This window comes from Manis pentadactyla, chromosome 10 (assembly GCF_030020395.1).
Source record: "Manis pentadactyla isolate mManPen7 chromosome 10, mManPen7.hap1, whole genome shotgun sequence".
NCBI classification, from domain to species: Eukaryota; Metazoa; Chordata; class Mammalia; order Pholidota; family Manidae; genus Manis; species Manis pentadactyla.
The window spans coordinates 98,231,017-98,244,924 of NC_080028.1; the positions used below are offsets into that span (position 1 = coordinate 98,231,017).

The 13,908-nt window shown below is 46.2% G+C and overlaps 1 protein-coding gene across 11 annotated transcripts in view; it reads right to left on the bottom strand.

Moving 5' to 3' along the window:
• The window catches only part of TRRAP (transformation/transcription domain associated protein), a 111,119-nt gene that overhangs the window by 44,065 nt on the left and 53,146 nt on the right, over positions 1 to 13,908 (bottom strand). For 6 of the 11 annotated variants that reach the window (XM_036897094.2, XM_057487363.1, XM_036897098.2 and 3 more), the window contains 14 exons: positions 12,920 to 12,988; positions 10,640 to 10,693; positions 10,495 to 10,515; positions 8,768 to 8,887; positions 8,415 to 8,534; positions 7,858 to 8,022; positions 7,585 to 7,766; positions 7,199 to 7,397; positions 6,616 to 6,744; positions 4,705 to 4,971; positions 3,291 to 3,497; positions 2,238 to 2,396; positions 2,020 to 2,154; positions 668 to 778 (listed from right to left, as the gene is read on the bottom strand). In XM_036897094.2, the coding sequence (XP_036752989.1) occupies positions 668 to 778; positions 2,020 to 2,154; positions 2,238 to 2,396; positions 3,291 to 3,497; positions 4,705 to 4,971; positions 6,616 to 6,744; positions 7,199 to 7,397; positions 7,585 to 7,766; positions 7,858 to 8,022; positions 8,415 to 8,534; positions 8,768 to 8,887; positions 10,495 to 10,515; positions 10,640 to 10,693; positions 12,920 to 12,988 (1,938 nt within the window). The remainder of the gene's footprint in view (positions 1 to 667; positions 779 to 2,019; positions 2,155 to 2,237; positions 2,397 to 3,290; positions 3,498 to 4,704; positions 4,972 to 6,615; positions 6,745 to 7,198; positions 7,398 to 7,584; positions 7,767 to 7,857; positions 8,023 to 8,414; positions 8,535 to 8,767; positions 8,888 to 10,494; positions 10,516 to 10,639; positions 10,694 to 12,919; positions 12,989 to 13,908) is intronic. The other 5 variants (XM_036897102.2, XM_036897104.2, XM_036897099.2 and 2 more) reach the window with 2 other exon arrangements.

Here is a 13,908-nt window from a genome sequence, read left to right on the forward strand (position 1 = left end):
CCAGGCCGCACCCAGCGCACTGCCCCCCAGGGACATGGCACTGAGCAGCTCAGTAGGTTCTTCTCAGGGCTGGCAAGTCCTCTACAGTATTGCAAGTTACACTACTTTAATCATTATAAAACCATACAGCTCCCAAATTCTAAAAAAATACCCTGGAAATTTCATTTACAATGTTTTTTGACATGTAAAAATGAAAGTTTCAGAAATAGATTCCCAACAACTCCTTGAAAATATATATATTGATATGAATGGTAAATAAACACTGGTACAAAAGTATTTAAATGACTAAATGTTGAACCTAACTTATGTAGGTTGGATCATCCAATACCTTTATGAGATAGGTAACTTGGAAGTTAAATAATCTGTCCAAGATCACTGAGCTATCATGTTTCCCTAGCACCAACATACCTTTAATTTTAAGATACAGTATTTTATCACTGCTGAAAGAAAAAACGTTCTTAAAAAAATCATATCATTTCTAAGACAGGCAGATGTCAGCATTACTAGCATATTGTGAGATCAACGGAATTTGTTATGGAAGTGACAGAACTAGCTCTGACTTGCTTTGTCTATTTCTTTTTTGACTAAACCACCACAGAAAAGATTCTGGTGTCTAAGTGGTCTTTGTTCTGAAGAATCCCTAACATGAGCCATGAGAAGGCCGCACCTGACAAGCCACCCGGATGAGGAAGTTCACCACAGTGTCCGTGTGCTGCTTGTCGATGGGCTTGGCAAGAAGGGAGTCGGCCCCGGGCAGCGACTGGCTCCTCCCGAACACCTGGTGAAGGCAAGAAGGGCCTTCAACAGCGCATCCCATGCCAGGTGCTGACTCCTGTGGCCGCCTAACGGCACCCAGTCCTCCGGAGCAGGCGCTGTCCTGGGCACTGGCGACACCAGAGGCAGGACAACAAACAGACAGAGCAGCCACAGGGAAGGTAATGGGCCCTGTGCTCTGGGGTGAAAGGATGACATCAAGTGGCTCTTTAGACAGAGAAGCAGCCAGCATGAGTGGAGAGGAGGGGCAACTGCTCTAGGGAGAGGAGAAGGAGCCAGCGGACAGGTCCTAAGTGAGCAGGGACTCTGGGGCATTTCTGGGGCGGAGGAAAGGCCTGTGAGGCTGGCACATCATGAGCAAAGTGTGGGAGCATGAAAGCCACAACCAAGGGAAGGACTTGGGGAGTCCTTAATTGCTCAAGTTTTTATTTGTAAGCAATTACATATTCATAAGAAGTTATAAAACAGTACAGTACAGGTCCCACACACATCCAGCCAGCTTCCCCTGAATTAAATTTTGAAAAGAAAGTTTCTGGTACTCTGCTTTGTGAAAAATGCACGGAAGAGACACAAAAAGGGAACAGGTGGGAGGTAATTCCATGGTCTGGGTGAGGCACCAGGGCTGGCGCATGATGGCAGGGCAGGGGGAAGGGATGGGTGCTCATGGGGCAGCTGACAGAACTGGCTCTCTGCCCATGGTTAGTGGACAGTAAATGGCCAGGTGGTAGGGGGCTCCCGTTCTAATCTGGCATGGGGATGGGGAGGTGCAGGCCACATGCCCTGGAGGAACTGTGAGGCATGGGAGGGAGAGTTTACCCCCGGCAGACAACGTTACAGAGTGCTCACCTCCACAAGGGGCAAGGAGAGGGGGCAGCCGGGGCCTTCCTGGTGGCTGCCCCCCTAAGGAGGACATGCTGTCTTTTTAACAAAACTGAGTGCAACATGGTGAGAGTTCTCAGTGAATCTTCTCCTCCCCGGGAGTCCCCTGGATTCCTTTCTGTAAGCAATTAACCATTCCCGCTGGAACTCTAAGTACGTGCAAAGGAGAATATGTCTGGTAACTTGGGAAAACCCCGGAGTGGGTCGCGTGTCACCGGGGTCTGGTGAGTGTAGCCATTCCCAGTTGTCTGACACGGTGCTGAGCACTCCGCACCTATTCAAAACTTGGGAAATAAATGAACAAACTTCCACAAGGAAGCACAGACCCCATAGAAGAAAGCATACAGCAGGGACACACGATCTTACTGCACTGATGGCTCCCGTGGCCGTCCTAAAGCGTTTCACTTCCTGGGCAGAGTCCACCGACAGGCCTCTTTTAATGGAAGACGAGACAGAGTTGACTCCTTCTCCGCTTGAATTTTGGTCCAAGTCTGAGTCCGGCTTAAAACACACACAGACACACACACCTTACTGACTGATTTCTAGGGAGGAGTATAAGGCCCAGGGCTGGGGCGACACCCTACCTGCTGGTCCTTGATCCTCTGCAGTTCCCACTTGATGACAACTTCAGACAGGTCCACAGCCAGCCTCCTCTGCTCGATGGTGACGCTGGGTGTGAAGCCCAGCCTCTGCATGGCGCTGACCATGTGCTGAACGAGGTGGTGCCGCACGGGGTAGTACACCTATGACAGGGGACCTGCATCATGCCAGGGCCGCCACACTGTGACTCCGGCCTGTGTGTGTGCACACGCACTTGTGCGTGCACCCCCCACCTGGGCCCCAACACAAACACACCTGACGTCCTGCTCAGGAATTCTGAACTGTAACTTCAGCAAGGAACTTCTCATTACCTTCGCATGTGTATGTATGTTTACGACTCCCTCAACCCCTGGCTGAATCTCAATAAATAGTATACTTCAGTCTGTTAGTACCATCTTTTAAAAATGCTGAAACACTGAATTATGTTTTAGGTAGGCAAGTCTAGTCACGTGGTCACATGTATCAATCTTTAGACTTGACATCATAGAAGTTTAGCCAAGAAGCAAATTTCTAATTTGAAAAGAACTGGCTGTAGAAGAACTAGCTTTCAACTCAATCCTTTATCGTCCACCCAAAATCTACAAGAAATATTTACATATGAATAAATCCAACAAAGTGGGTGATTTGGCTGTAGGGAAGGTGCCAGTGACATGAACAACTTTTCAAGCCAAGTTGCCAAAATCTTGAACTGACGACAGCCACCCAAGGTTAACTCATCTGTAGGCACTGTTAATTCTCTGAGTTTTCATTATTAAATGGTTGTAATAGTCATGAGAAGTCACAAAAACCTTCTTGTAAGTACTGACAAGAGAAATGCAGTCTCAGATAGAAAGCAGCATACATCTGGGACACGTTCTTTAACCTACAGCAATTTCCAGGTTGATGAAGCCATACACGTACATTATCAGTGCACCAGAAGCACCTTTACTGAAGGATGAGTAATTGCCTCATTATTGCAGAAAACGACAGAAAGGCAAAAACTCAAAGGAAACACTTGACAACGCATACACCCCCCACCCCCCAGGGTGCTCTCCTACCTTACAGTGCTGCACTATCAGATGGAGAATGTGGACCAGCTGAGGGACCGTGTGGCCCTCCTCCACAATGATCTTCCGCGTCCAGTGGGTCAGCATCTGGTGCCCATCCTCCATCCTGGCAGGCACAGCTGGGGTCAGGATGGCCATCGCTTGTCTGACAATTGCTCGAGCTTCCATCGCATGGGCCTTGAGAAGACTGTGAAAAACCTGAAACCAGAAAGAAATTCGTCAGATGATTATGAAGGCCTTAAAAAACAGTAAGATAAAATCAATTACCTAGAATTCAGGCATGATTCTGCACAATGATTTTTACAAAATTCCTCGGGGCTCTACAGGGAACAAGGTAGTTGCTATCTTCTTCACTGAGGTTTGATAACCGAAGACATTCATGCTAACATTTCCTGAGCACCAGCATGTGCCTGCCTGGGCTGGGCTAGGGTGGAGTGCACAGGGAAGGAAGCCCTCGCTCGCTGCAGACCTCAGGTCTGCCTAACTTGGGGAGTGAGCTGAGGCGTGCTGCTGCGGGACGGCGGAATGACGGGGCCAGGATCAGAGGCAGTCTTGCAGTCACAGGTCCAGTGAGCCGTGAAGTCCTGATACAAGCAGGGCCCTGACTGGCAGCAAGGGCGGCAGGGACAGGAAAGGTGCAGGAAATCAACAGGACTTGCCCAAGCCTGCACACTGGGGAGAACCAGAGGGAGTCACGGACAGCCCGAAGGACATGGGGTGGGCAGTGATAACCATGGAGACTGTGCTCATGTACCAGGGCCTGAGGCAGAGGATACTGACAGCCACGGGGTAAGGCCCGGCTTTAACGCCAGAGAGGTTCCCAGAAGAGAGAAGTCAGAGGAAAGCAATTAAGAGCAGCCTCACAGACAGGACGGAGTGATCACTCAGCCGATGCTAATGGGACAGACAGGCTGCGCATGCAAGTATATCATTACATTTAGTTCTTATATGGAGATGTAACTAACTCAGGGTCACAGAGCTCACAAGCAGAAGAAACAGAACTCAAACCCAGGCTGCGATGAAACAAAGCCTAAAGCACTGCGGGGCTCAGACTCGTCAAAAACCACCAGTGGCAGAGGCTGATGAGCAGAGGGCTCCTAAGTCCCTACTGTCCTTCATTGCAGAGAGGGCCAGGGCCCTGGGCCCAAACGGGGTCAACAGACCTGTGGGCTGGCAGCAGCGGGCAGAGGAATGCAAGGAGAGCGGCAGTAAGTGGGGAGGAAGGGGAGAACAAATACCCACGGGAGGCTCCTAGTGCTTCTAAGATAGCAGAGAGCAGCACTGCTGATGGTGCTGGGAAAGGAAAATTGGAAGGAGAGGTCATGACCGTTTGTGAGAGCAGCAGCATTTACACATGTGTGCAAATACACGTGAGTGTCAGGGACAGGAGGAAGCCTCAAAGTACCTGGAGGACAATTTTCTTGTGTATTGCAAACTTGGCAATGATGTGCGCCAGAAGCAGGTGCCCGCTGTACTTGCACGCCGGGTCCACACAGGCCTTGGAGAGTAGGCAGGGCCAGGCAAAGGTCATGAGGCGGCGCAGCTTGCTGTTGCGGTTCTTATTGTTGTCATGGATGTGGTGGGGGGCGTGCTCCACCAGCAGCGTGGCGCATTGCAGCAGGTAGATCCTCAGTGCGTCCAGCATGTCCGCCTGCTTCTCTGGGTCGAGGACCTGTGGGAACAACCCACGGAAAGAAGCTCGCTTCTGGGCTTGAGCTGTGTACCCACTCCAGGTCACACAAGTTCAAACCGTAGCAACACAAACACACACACTACGTAATGCTGTTCCAGACAAGGGAACCAATGACGCTGCATCAATTTCCTTTAATACGTATGGATCAGAACCACTGAATTTATTTCAGTGCTAAAGAAAAAAACTCAGAGCACCAGGAGAAAGGGGCTTGTCATGGAAAAGGAGGGCCTCCTCTCTGATACAAGGCAACAATGGACTCAGCTTCCTAATTTCCAAACAGTTGATATATTTTTTCCTGATCAACTATTAATTACCTGGTCCTTATTTTTCAGTATTATGAGAAAATGTCACCTGGAAAAATTTACTGTACCTGGTAGATTTACTTGTATGCACTGTATGGCTATAAAACATGCACACTGAGGAATGTCTAGTTGCCTGTACTGAATCAAGTGTACTCACCATGTAAGTCGCCTAACTACTCTCAGCCAAGAAGGCCTGGAGGAAGGACGGTTTCCATCACAAAAGTGTTTCCATCAGGGTCCCTTGGCCACTAAGTCCTTCTCCCCTGGACTTGCCACCTCACAGAGGCTCTGCCCCAGGGCTCCCGCCTGCCTGGTGCCGTTCATCCTCATCCAAGGCTCAAATCCCTCCTCCCACTCATGCCGGATCAGCAGTGTCCAACCCAGAAGACCCAGCCTAGAGAGGGCAGCCCAGGGGAAGGTGCCACGTCTGGGGCACCATCTCCCCACAGTTGCCCAGACTACGGCTAGTTCATCTTGGGGCGAGGGGAAGGGTGGCTGGGAGCTAAAACTGCTGGAAGGAGGCTCATCTTGAGGGATCATAACCTGCCAAGAACAACAGTCCCCTCTGCCTGGACCTCCAGCGAAGAGGGGAGAAAACCGACTGCATCTTCCAAAGAGTGTCTGTGTGTGTGCACCACACCGCAGATGGGGAAGGCCCACGACTCACAGCCCTCCACCCAGCAACGCATCTGCTGGACACTCAGTCTAACAACCCTGAGGCCAACACAGTACCTGCTAGTGAAGGTCAACAGCCCCACCTGCAAAGCACATGAGGCTTGTGAGTGACACGGTGCAGGCATTTCTCAAAGACACTCAACTCTAAACCTCTCTTTTGCAAACTGGAAACACTACTGTAGAAGGTCAGAGACCTTAAAACCTAAGCTGATTTCAGATATCACTACTGCCACAATGATGTTTCATTAAATGGCAGCAAAAGGTCACAAGAGCAACTGGGGTCAGTCCAATATTCTCACTGGTCTTTAGCAGATTCCTTTGCAAAGCTAGAGATGAGAACAGTACATGAAAACTCTACTGATCAGCACTGGGGTTTTTATAAAAAACTTTAGTATCTGAATATTCACTGAAATATATGCTGTTTCTTACTGGAATCTATTTATGTGGAAAAGTCAATTCATTCCAAAGTGAGGTTGCCTTGAAGAGTCCCTAGTAAAAACAACGTAATGCTCTGCTATGAACTAATGCAATTGTGAAAAATAAAAGCCTTAGGGAAATAGGCTTGTTCGGTGAACCCATCTCTCTTTCTCTGTCTCTCTCTCATCCACCAAGCCCCTCGCCACACCAATGCACTGAGTGATGTCACCTTGGTTATAAACACACTGGTGATGCTTTCTGGGTTATCGCCTTCTGGGTTGGGAGGTCCTAAGAGCTGCTCTCCTTCCCCTTTCTCAAAACTGTGTAAGAAAGCAGGATTCAAGATATGCTGCAGAACCTACAAAAAAAACCAAAATAGAATAAAAGGGAAGGAGAATGAAAACAAAGCCAGGCTCTCTATTTCTGTAAGGTGGGCAGGACCACCCATCTGGTCACACAATACGCATAAAGTTAGAACTCAATCAAGGGCACAACTAATGACCTTGACTTTCATTCAAATGGTCAACTGGAAGGGTAGGTTAAAAACTTGAGAGAAAGAGACTTCAGCCTGATTTACTAGTCTCATTTCAAACAAGTCATTTCCTAAAAACAAGAAACTAACAAACTACTTTTCAACACTGACTCACTGCTGGATCTGCCTTATGCTTCTCAACAACAGGATTTCCTCCTCAGCAGTCCAGGCTGCTATTTAAGTGTCAACAGAGACCCAGCAGATCGTGAGTAGTGCCCTTGATTCCCTAGGAAACTAGCTCGCATGCCCATGGCTGCTATTGCACAACAGCGGGACTCACCCTGGCTTTGAGCTCATCTCCAAAGTTGGGGTCACTGAAGTCCACAAAGCGAAAAAACAGGGCACGTTTCTGAGCAATGCTGTAATTTTTGGGGATCTCTTCCTCCATATACTCTTTTAAGAATGTCATGTTGCAGAGAAAGCGACCAGTAAAGGCTCGGAGCAGCTGGAACAGCAATTCTATATCTCCGTAATTCCTTCTGAAGGTCAAATAAGAAAACAGGTTAAATTATGGCCAATTTCATGACTAAGTGCCATCTGAGACTTGCCTTTTAAACAGCTCAAAGCTAAGTCTGTTCTCTACAGTAAGCTGGACCACAACTATGCACAAGTGTGGACAGAGGGCCCCAGCTTCCTGGAAAGAACGGGTCACATGATGACACCCACTTGCAGTAGTTCAGTAGACAGTAGGCCAGCAGCTTGGGCTCCTTCCAGTTTGTGGCAGCCATGTTCTCCTTCCGGTGTCTCTCTTGAAAGGTTTCACTGACCCACACGCGTCTCAACTGGCTCACCAGGGAATGCTGGTTGGCCAGCCAGGAGTCATCGTTTTTAACTATGATGCTTATGATCTGTCAAAGAAGAGACAATCAGGGAACTGAGAGCTTCCCTCTGTGTCTATCCTAAATGTTTAAGATTCTGAGAGTCTAATGCGGCTGCTACCTTGATGGCCTGAAACTGAAGGTCCAGGCGCATGGTGCTGGCACTGGGTGAGCCTGGGCGTACGGTGGGCTGGGTGCCACCAGGCAGCAACAGAGTGATGAACCTGTTGGGGTTTGCTGCCAGCACATCTCGCAGAGGTCGGGCATCTTTGTGTTTTAAAAAACTCTGAAAACATAACAAATAAGCTGTTTGAAGCTAATCAAAACTTAAATGGTTTAGATGACATAAACTCAAAGGTTTCTTCATAAATCTCTCTAGGAAGGCTTTAAAAATTCACTGTAAGCACCCTTTTCAAATAAATGCTTTTCAGAAGTAATTGCACATCATGATCATGATTTTCTTAATCCTAGCAGCTTATTCATTTGTTACCACCACCAAAACCCACAGAGAGGGATTCCTGGACTCTTAACTTTACCTATACACAACATTTTCAATATTCAAACACATTATACAATATACAGTCAAGACACTGAACAGTGAAATATGAATTTCAGATTTTCCCACACTGCTGACAAAAATTTGCAGGGACACCCACCTCCTATTCCTCTCGCTCTTACCATAAACATCCTGCTCCACTGAGGATCATTCAACGTCGCTTCCATCATGAAGAGCTCCACCGTCTGCGAGGGGTGCCGAGTCAGGAACTTGATCAGAGGCTCTCTGAATGGACTGCCAGCCTAGAAAATATGTGATGAAAGCAGCATCTTCCCAGGGCTCAAGGCTTCCCCAGTCTACCAACCCAACACAGAAGAGCACGTTTCTCCCCCTCACAACCAGGGTACGAGCACAGGCATAAGCAGATGTTAATATCTAGCATCTTTATACTTTTAGATAATCCATCAAAAATATAACAAAGTGAAAACATTATAAGCAACAGATGGGGGGAGAATCAGAATTAACTCTCAATTACCTCGATCAACATAGCCCGTTCTGTTTTCATCACAACCTCTAACAACGGCTTGACCAGGGTTTGAGGTGCAGCTGGGATCAGATGAAAAAGGTTTATAATTGCCGAACAGATTTTCATTTCCTGATGAAGAAAACCAGAAATTATAAAACAGGCCAATTAATTCACTAGCTAGAGATACTGACATCACTACAGATCTGACTACAGTCTAGCTACATTCTCAAGGCTAGCCACCGGAAGAAAGAATTAACATGTAAGGGAACTACCTGCCCCTGGGCCTTCAGTGCTGCTGTCAGCGGGGAGCAGGGAGCTAACTGCGTGTAACTGGTGTGACCGTGCTGCATCTGTTCTCACCAACACACAACACTCTGACACGTGTTGGAAGCAGGCTGGTGGTGGCCTACACTAGCCCCCCTCACGGAGGAGGCAACGATCATGGCCGTGGCCACGAGAGCATCAGGCTTCCCCTACTTTGTTGTGACATCACAGTGTCTTCCCAGTACACTAAGTTTGGAGGGCATTCATTTCTTCTGCCCTCAAAACTTAGCACAGAGAAAGACATCAAAAGGACTTTAGGTATTTACCCTGGAAATTAAATATCAACATAAATAAACAACTGACCATGATGTTAAGTATTTGTCAATCAGGCCTAAAAATGAAGCTGAAAACTGCTCTACTCAATCAAGTGAAAAATGTGATGTGCCAAGGATTTCATGCTTTTCAATGTGCAACAGCTCAGTGGCCCAGTTACACTAATTCTAACTTTCTATTCTCAGTTTTAGTTTCCATAATTTTGTGTCTATAATTTAAAGGAATTCTACATGGCCGCAGGAAAGGGAAGACTCCCTGATGTGCCATCCTGCAGTGTGTATCAGGCTACCCATTACTGTAAGCAAGGTAAAATGGGGAGGATAAACCCTAGTCACCAGGGACCACATCCCAGCCACATCCCAGCTGCTGCTCAAAATGCCTCTTTAAGCAAAAGGCAGAACAGTGAGATGGGTAAGAAAGGAGAAAAATTAGCTCAGTGTCACCTGCATCCCACCTCTAGAGTTTTCTTCTAAGGAATTTCTGCGTCTTCAGACAGAGTAAATTGTATCCTGAAATTGTAACATTGTCATAATGGTGCTTTTTATATTGTGGTTTTCATTTTCAAAGCACTGTCACAAAATCACTTCTTTGGTCTTCACAACAGCGCAGAAGACAGGAAGGACAGATGTTATCATCCCCATTTTACAGAAGAGGGAAAGCTCGGAGTCTGTGCAAGGTCACAGCGTTGTAACTCCATCAGTGTGGGGCGCGTGAGTGAGGTGCTGGGCCTGGGAGCGGAGGAGCCATGAGGTTGTAAATTCAAGGCAGGCAGGCAGGCAGGGGGGAAGGAGACACAACTCTCAACTTCTGGCAGGTATAAAACATTCTTTGTGTGGTTTCCTCTCAAGAGACTGGATGTATGAGTACAGAATGAACCTTATAATAGCAAAACCCAGTGAATCTTAAACAGTGCCGAGGGACGGCAATTCTATTATTAGAGAACCAAAGAACTTAAACGTCCTAACAGAAAACATGCGTGGCACCCGGACAGTTCACAGCAACGGTACTAGTAGGACTCCGCCACAGACAGACGATACGCTCACTGCACTCCAAGGCACAAGGCACTCTGTCCACCACAGACCACGAGTCACAGCAAACCCACAACAACGACCCCCTCCTGCACTCCACTGAGTTCTCACCTCTACCCCTTCCATGGCAGGCTGAACCAAAAAAATTACAGCATGAAAAAAGGCAACGAAAAGGTAAAAGGGAAAGAAAAGAAAAGGAAAGAAACTGTTCTTCACATTGCAAGTCATAAACTGACTTTCAATAGGTTGTTCTCACCTCAAACTGACAGAATGGAGACAAGGAACATCTCCCGCACTCGGAAATGCTTTCCTGAGGATGGGGAGGAAAATCATCTTTTTTCTATTTATGTTATTTACATTGAAACTTCCCATATACTCATACACAGTAAAGGTTATTGGGGTAAACAAGACAGTGAAGACACAAATATCAGAAAGCACACAGTAATTAACAAATGCTCAACAGCCAAGAATACACCTCCACCCTTCAGATGTCAGACACGGCCCTTCTGATAGTACTGAATGGGGTGTTTCTTCCCAAAATCACATTTTAAAAACAGGAATTTTGGAATTCTGGTTGAGGGAGAGAAACTGTAAGACCTTGTATGCAAAAACATTATAAAAAGTGCTTTGTTAGAGTGAATATAATTTAAGAGTTTGTGTGCAGTGCTAAGACATTAAAATAAAAATTTATCTTTCCCAGCTAAAGTCAGAAGAATACCAAGTGGTTCAGCCCCATCAATTTAGGCATGTCTGAAGCCCCCACACCCAGAAGGGCCCCCAGACCATGATACCACCCACCGGATACCTGGTTATCTTGCGAAGTGAGGCTGCGTGTGTGTGTGTTTACAGACATGGCATTAACAGGTGGGCATCAAGTCTCCCCTCTAAGTTTGATGCCCAAAAGGCAAACCTTCCTAAACATGATGATGTGCAAAGCCCTGGTCATCGGGGCTACCTGACATTACAAGACCTTTTATTTTTTAGTCAACTATTTAACATGTCTTCACTTAAAAGATTCTCAACTGGGCAGTGTTAGTTGGGGATTCAACCAAATAGGTACACACAACTTTCTAAGACTCATTCCCAATCCTGCATAACATCCATAAAAAAACGATCAAGGCTCAAGAGCAAAAATGTAGTGTGGCCCCCAGCTGCGGTGACCCCAAACGCCATGGCCCGAGTTCAGAGCTGCAGAGCAGACGTTCCCAGGCTGCTCCTGGGTACACTCACACAGCAGCTAACGGGCCTCAGCAGGAGTTCTCGGGCTTCCCGATCCCACAGCTCCACCTGCTAGGCCACTGCCCCTGTCCTGCCTCCAGAGTGCCCTCCAAATACCTCGCTGGGGAAGTTCTCGATCTAAGGAAGTCATTCATGTGCCCCCTAGGTTTATTAATGTTTATTCTAGAACTGACTATGTGTTTCAGAGAATTAACAGCTTATTATAAAACAAAACTTAAAATTTAGAGCAAAAATACCTAACAGATGAGAGACAGGGGAAAAACAGAGGCACCTGTGCCTCAGAAGCTTAGGATTCTGAATTTAAAATCCTGGCTTAGTTTTCTTTGCTGGCTGTTTGGCAGCAGCAGGAGTAAGATTTACATAAACAAAACACCTTAACACAGGATGGTCAAAATAAAGCATGATAAAGCCAAAAAGAAAAACCCAAGTTGGGATGAAGGGCAGCATCTGATAAATATACACAGGAGGACAAAAAGCCACGTGACTTTTGCCTCTGAGGAGCTACAGGACTTCCCCTATCAGGACACGGCTGTACGACTGCACGGGGTGGTAAAGGGTACTGAGGGAAAACGCAATCCCACTGATAGGATAATAAACTTTAAAAATACTTTAAAAGGGTATTAACATATACAAATAAGAGCAGATTTAAAACAATAAGAACAGTTTGTTCTTAAGAGACCAAGTATTTAATAACCAACATAGATACTTAAGATTTAACTGAAGTGGTTTTCCTTCAAAGCCATAAAATGTGTTTTCAAGTACTGGCTATTTGACTCTAGTCAAACCACTGGGGTGGAGGATTTAGAAACAGAAAACATATATGCCAGTATTTGTGATACTTTTTTACATGCTCCTTAATGCGTTATTCAGTCTTAAACTGTCTACTTGGCTTTTTCAGGCGACTATGACAGAAAGCAATGGAAAACGAGAGCTGAGGTGCACCACCATGCAAACAGCGGCTGCTAAGAACAGCTAGAAACACACTTCACACACTTTAAGGCAAAACTAGTAAAATTGAAATAAAACAATTCAAGCTTCCCAGAATTTTCATCAACAAAAACATCATGTTAAATTGGACAAAAGGGAGACTTTAAAGAAGCATAAAAAGGAATGTCCAACAATTAAGAGAAATAAAAGCAAAATGTAATGCAGATAAGTTATATTCAACAAGTTACACGGACTATAATCATGTAAGACTAGACTTCTGACCGGCAAGTTAACTAAGAGCTCCGACACGTGCACTGGCAGCCGTGGTGCACGCAGGGCTGCCCTCCCCACAGACAAATGAGTCACTCACGTTTCCGTCGCTCCTCTGGCCCCCTTTATGGGTGAGGACCACCACTTCCATCCACTTTCGCAGATGTTGCTGTTGAAAAAGTATGCTTTAGACATGTTTTTCCTCACAATAAGAGTATTTCAATTACAAAACACTGCTTTTTGGTGAAAACTCATACGTAATTGTTCACTTCCATGTTTCAAGTGAGGACAGCAGTGTTTGCTTTACTGACAGGACACCCATCAGACGAGTGATGTTCAGTCACTCTCATCCAAGAACGTCAACACTCACTGCTTTTAGAGGGTTTTCAACCACTTCAAAGGCAGCTTTGATGGCAGAGGAGTGGAAAAAACCCCCAACAAACCAGAACACAAAACCCAAGTACTATATTTTAGGGAAGGACTCCCAGCCTTAGCTGGAACCTACAGGCTGTAAGCTACAGTTCATTCTCTTCACACTGCTCTAAAAAAACCTGGGTAGGATGTGCACTGAGTGAATTCCCAGCTCACAGCAAATCTGGAGTGTGGTTATAAAACAAACGAAAAACCTGTAAATACGTCACTTCGGGTAGGCAGGCAAAGGCAGCAAGAAATGACAGCTGACAGAGGGAAGAGGCAGACTAATTTTTAAAAAGAGTTGAGTATGAAAGACACTGAGGACACACGCATAGATCTCACTCATTATGACAGAGGCACGGAGATACCAAGTGTATGTTTGATGTGTTCTGGTTAGGAAGTGACACAATTTCATTTATTTTAACCATGTTTGTGAATGTTTCATATACATGTAAACTGGTAAGTATATATGGGTATTACATATACTTGGATGCTTAAAGGGAAGGAGTCTCCAATTTGGAAAATTAGCTTCCCTGTAATACTTTATTTCCCAGTTACACTCTATCACTGGGGGCACTGCTTACAATTTTTAGGACCTACCATGTTACTATCAATTCTCAGTTAGGTGTTTTGGTCATTGTTCATTTTGTAGGTTCTATAAACATGAAACCAGTA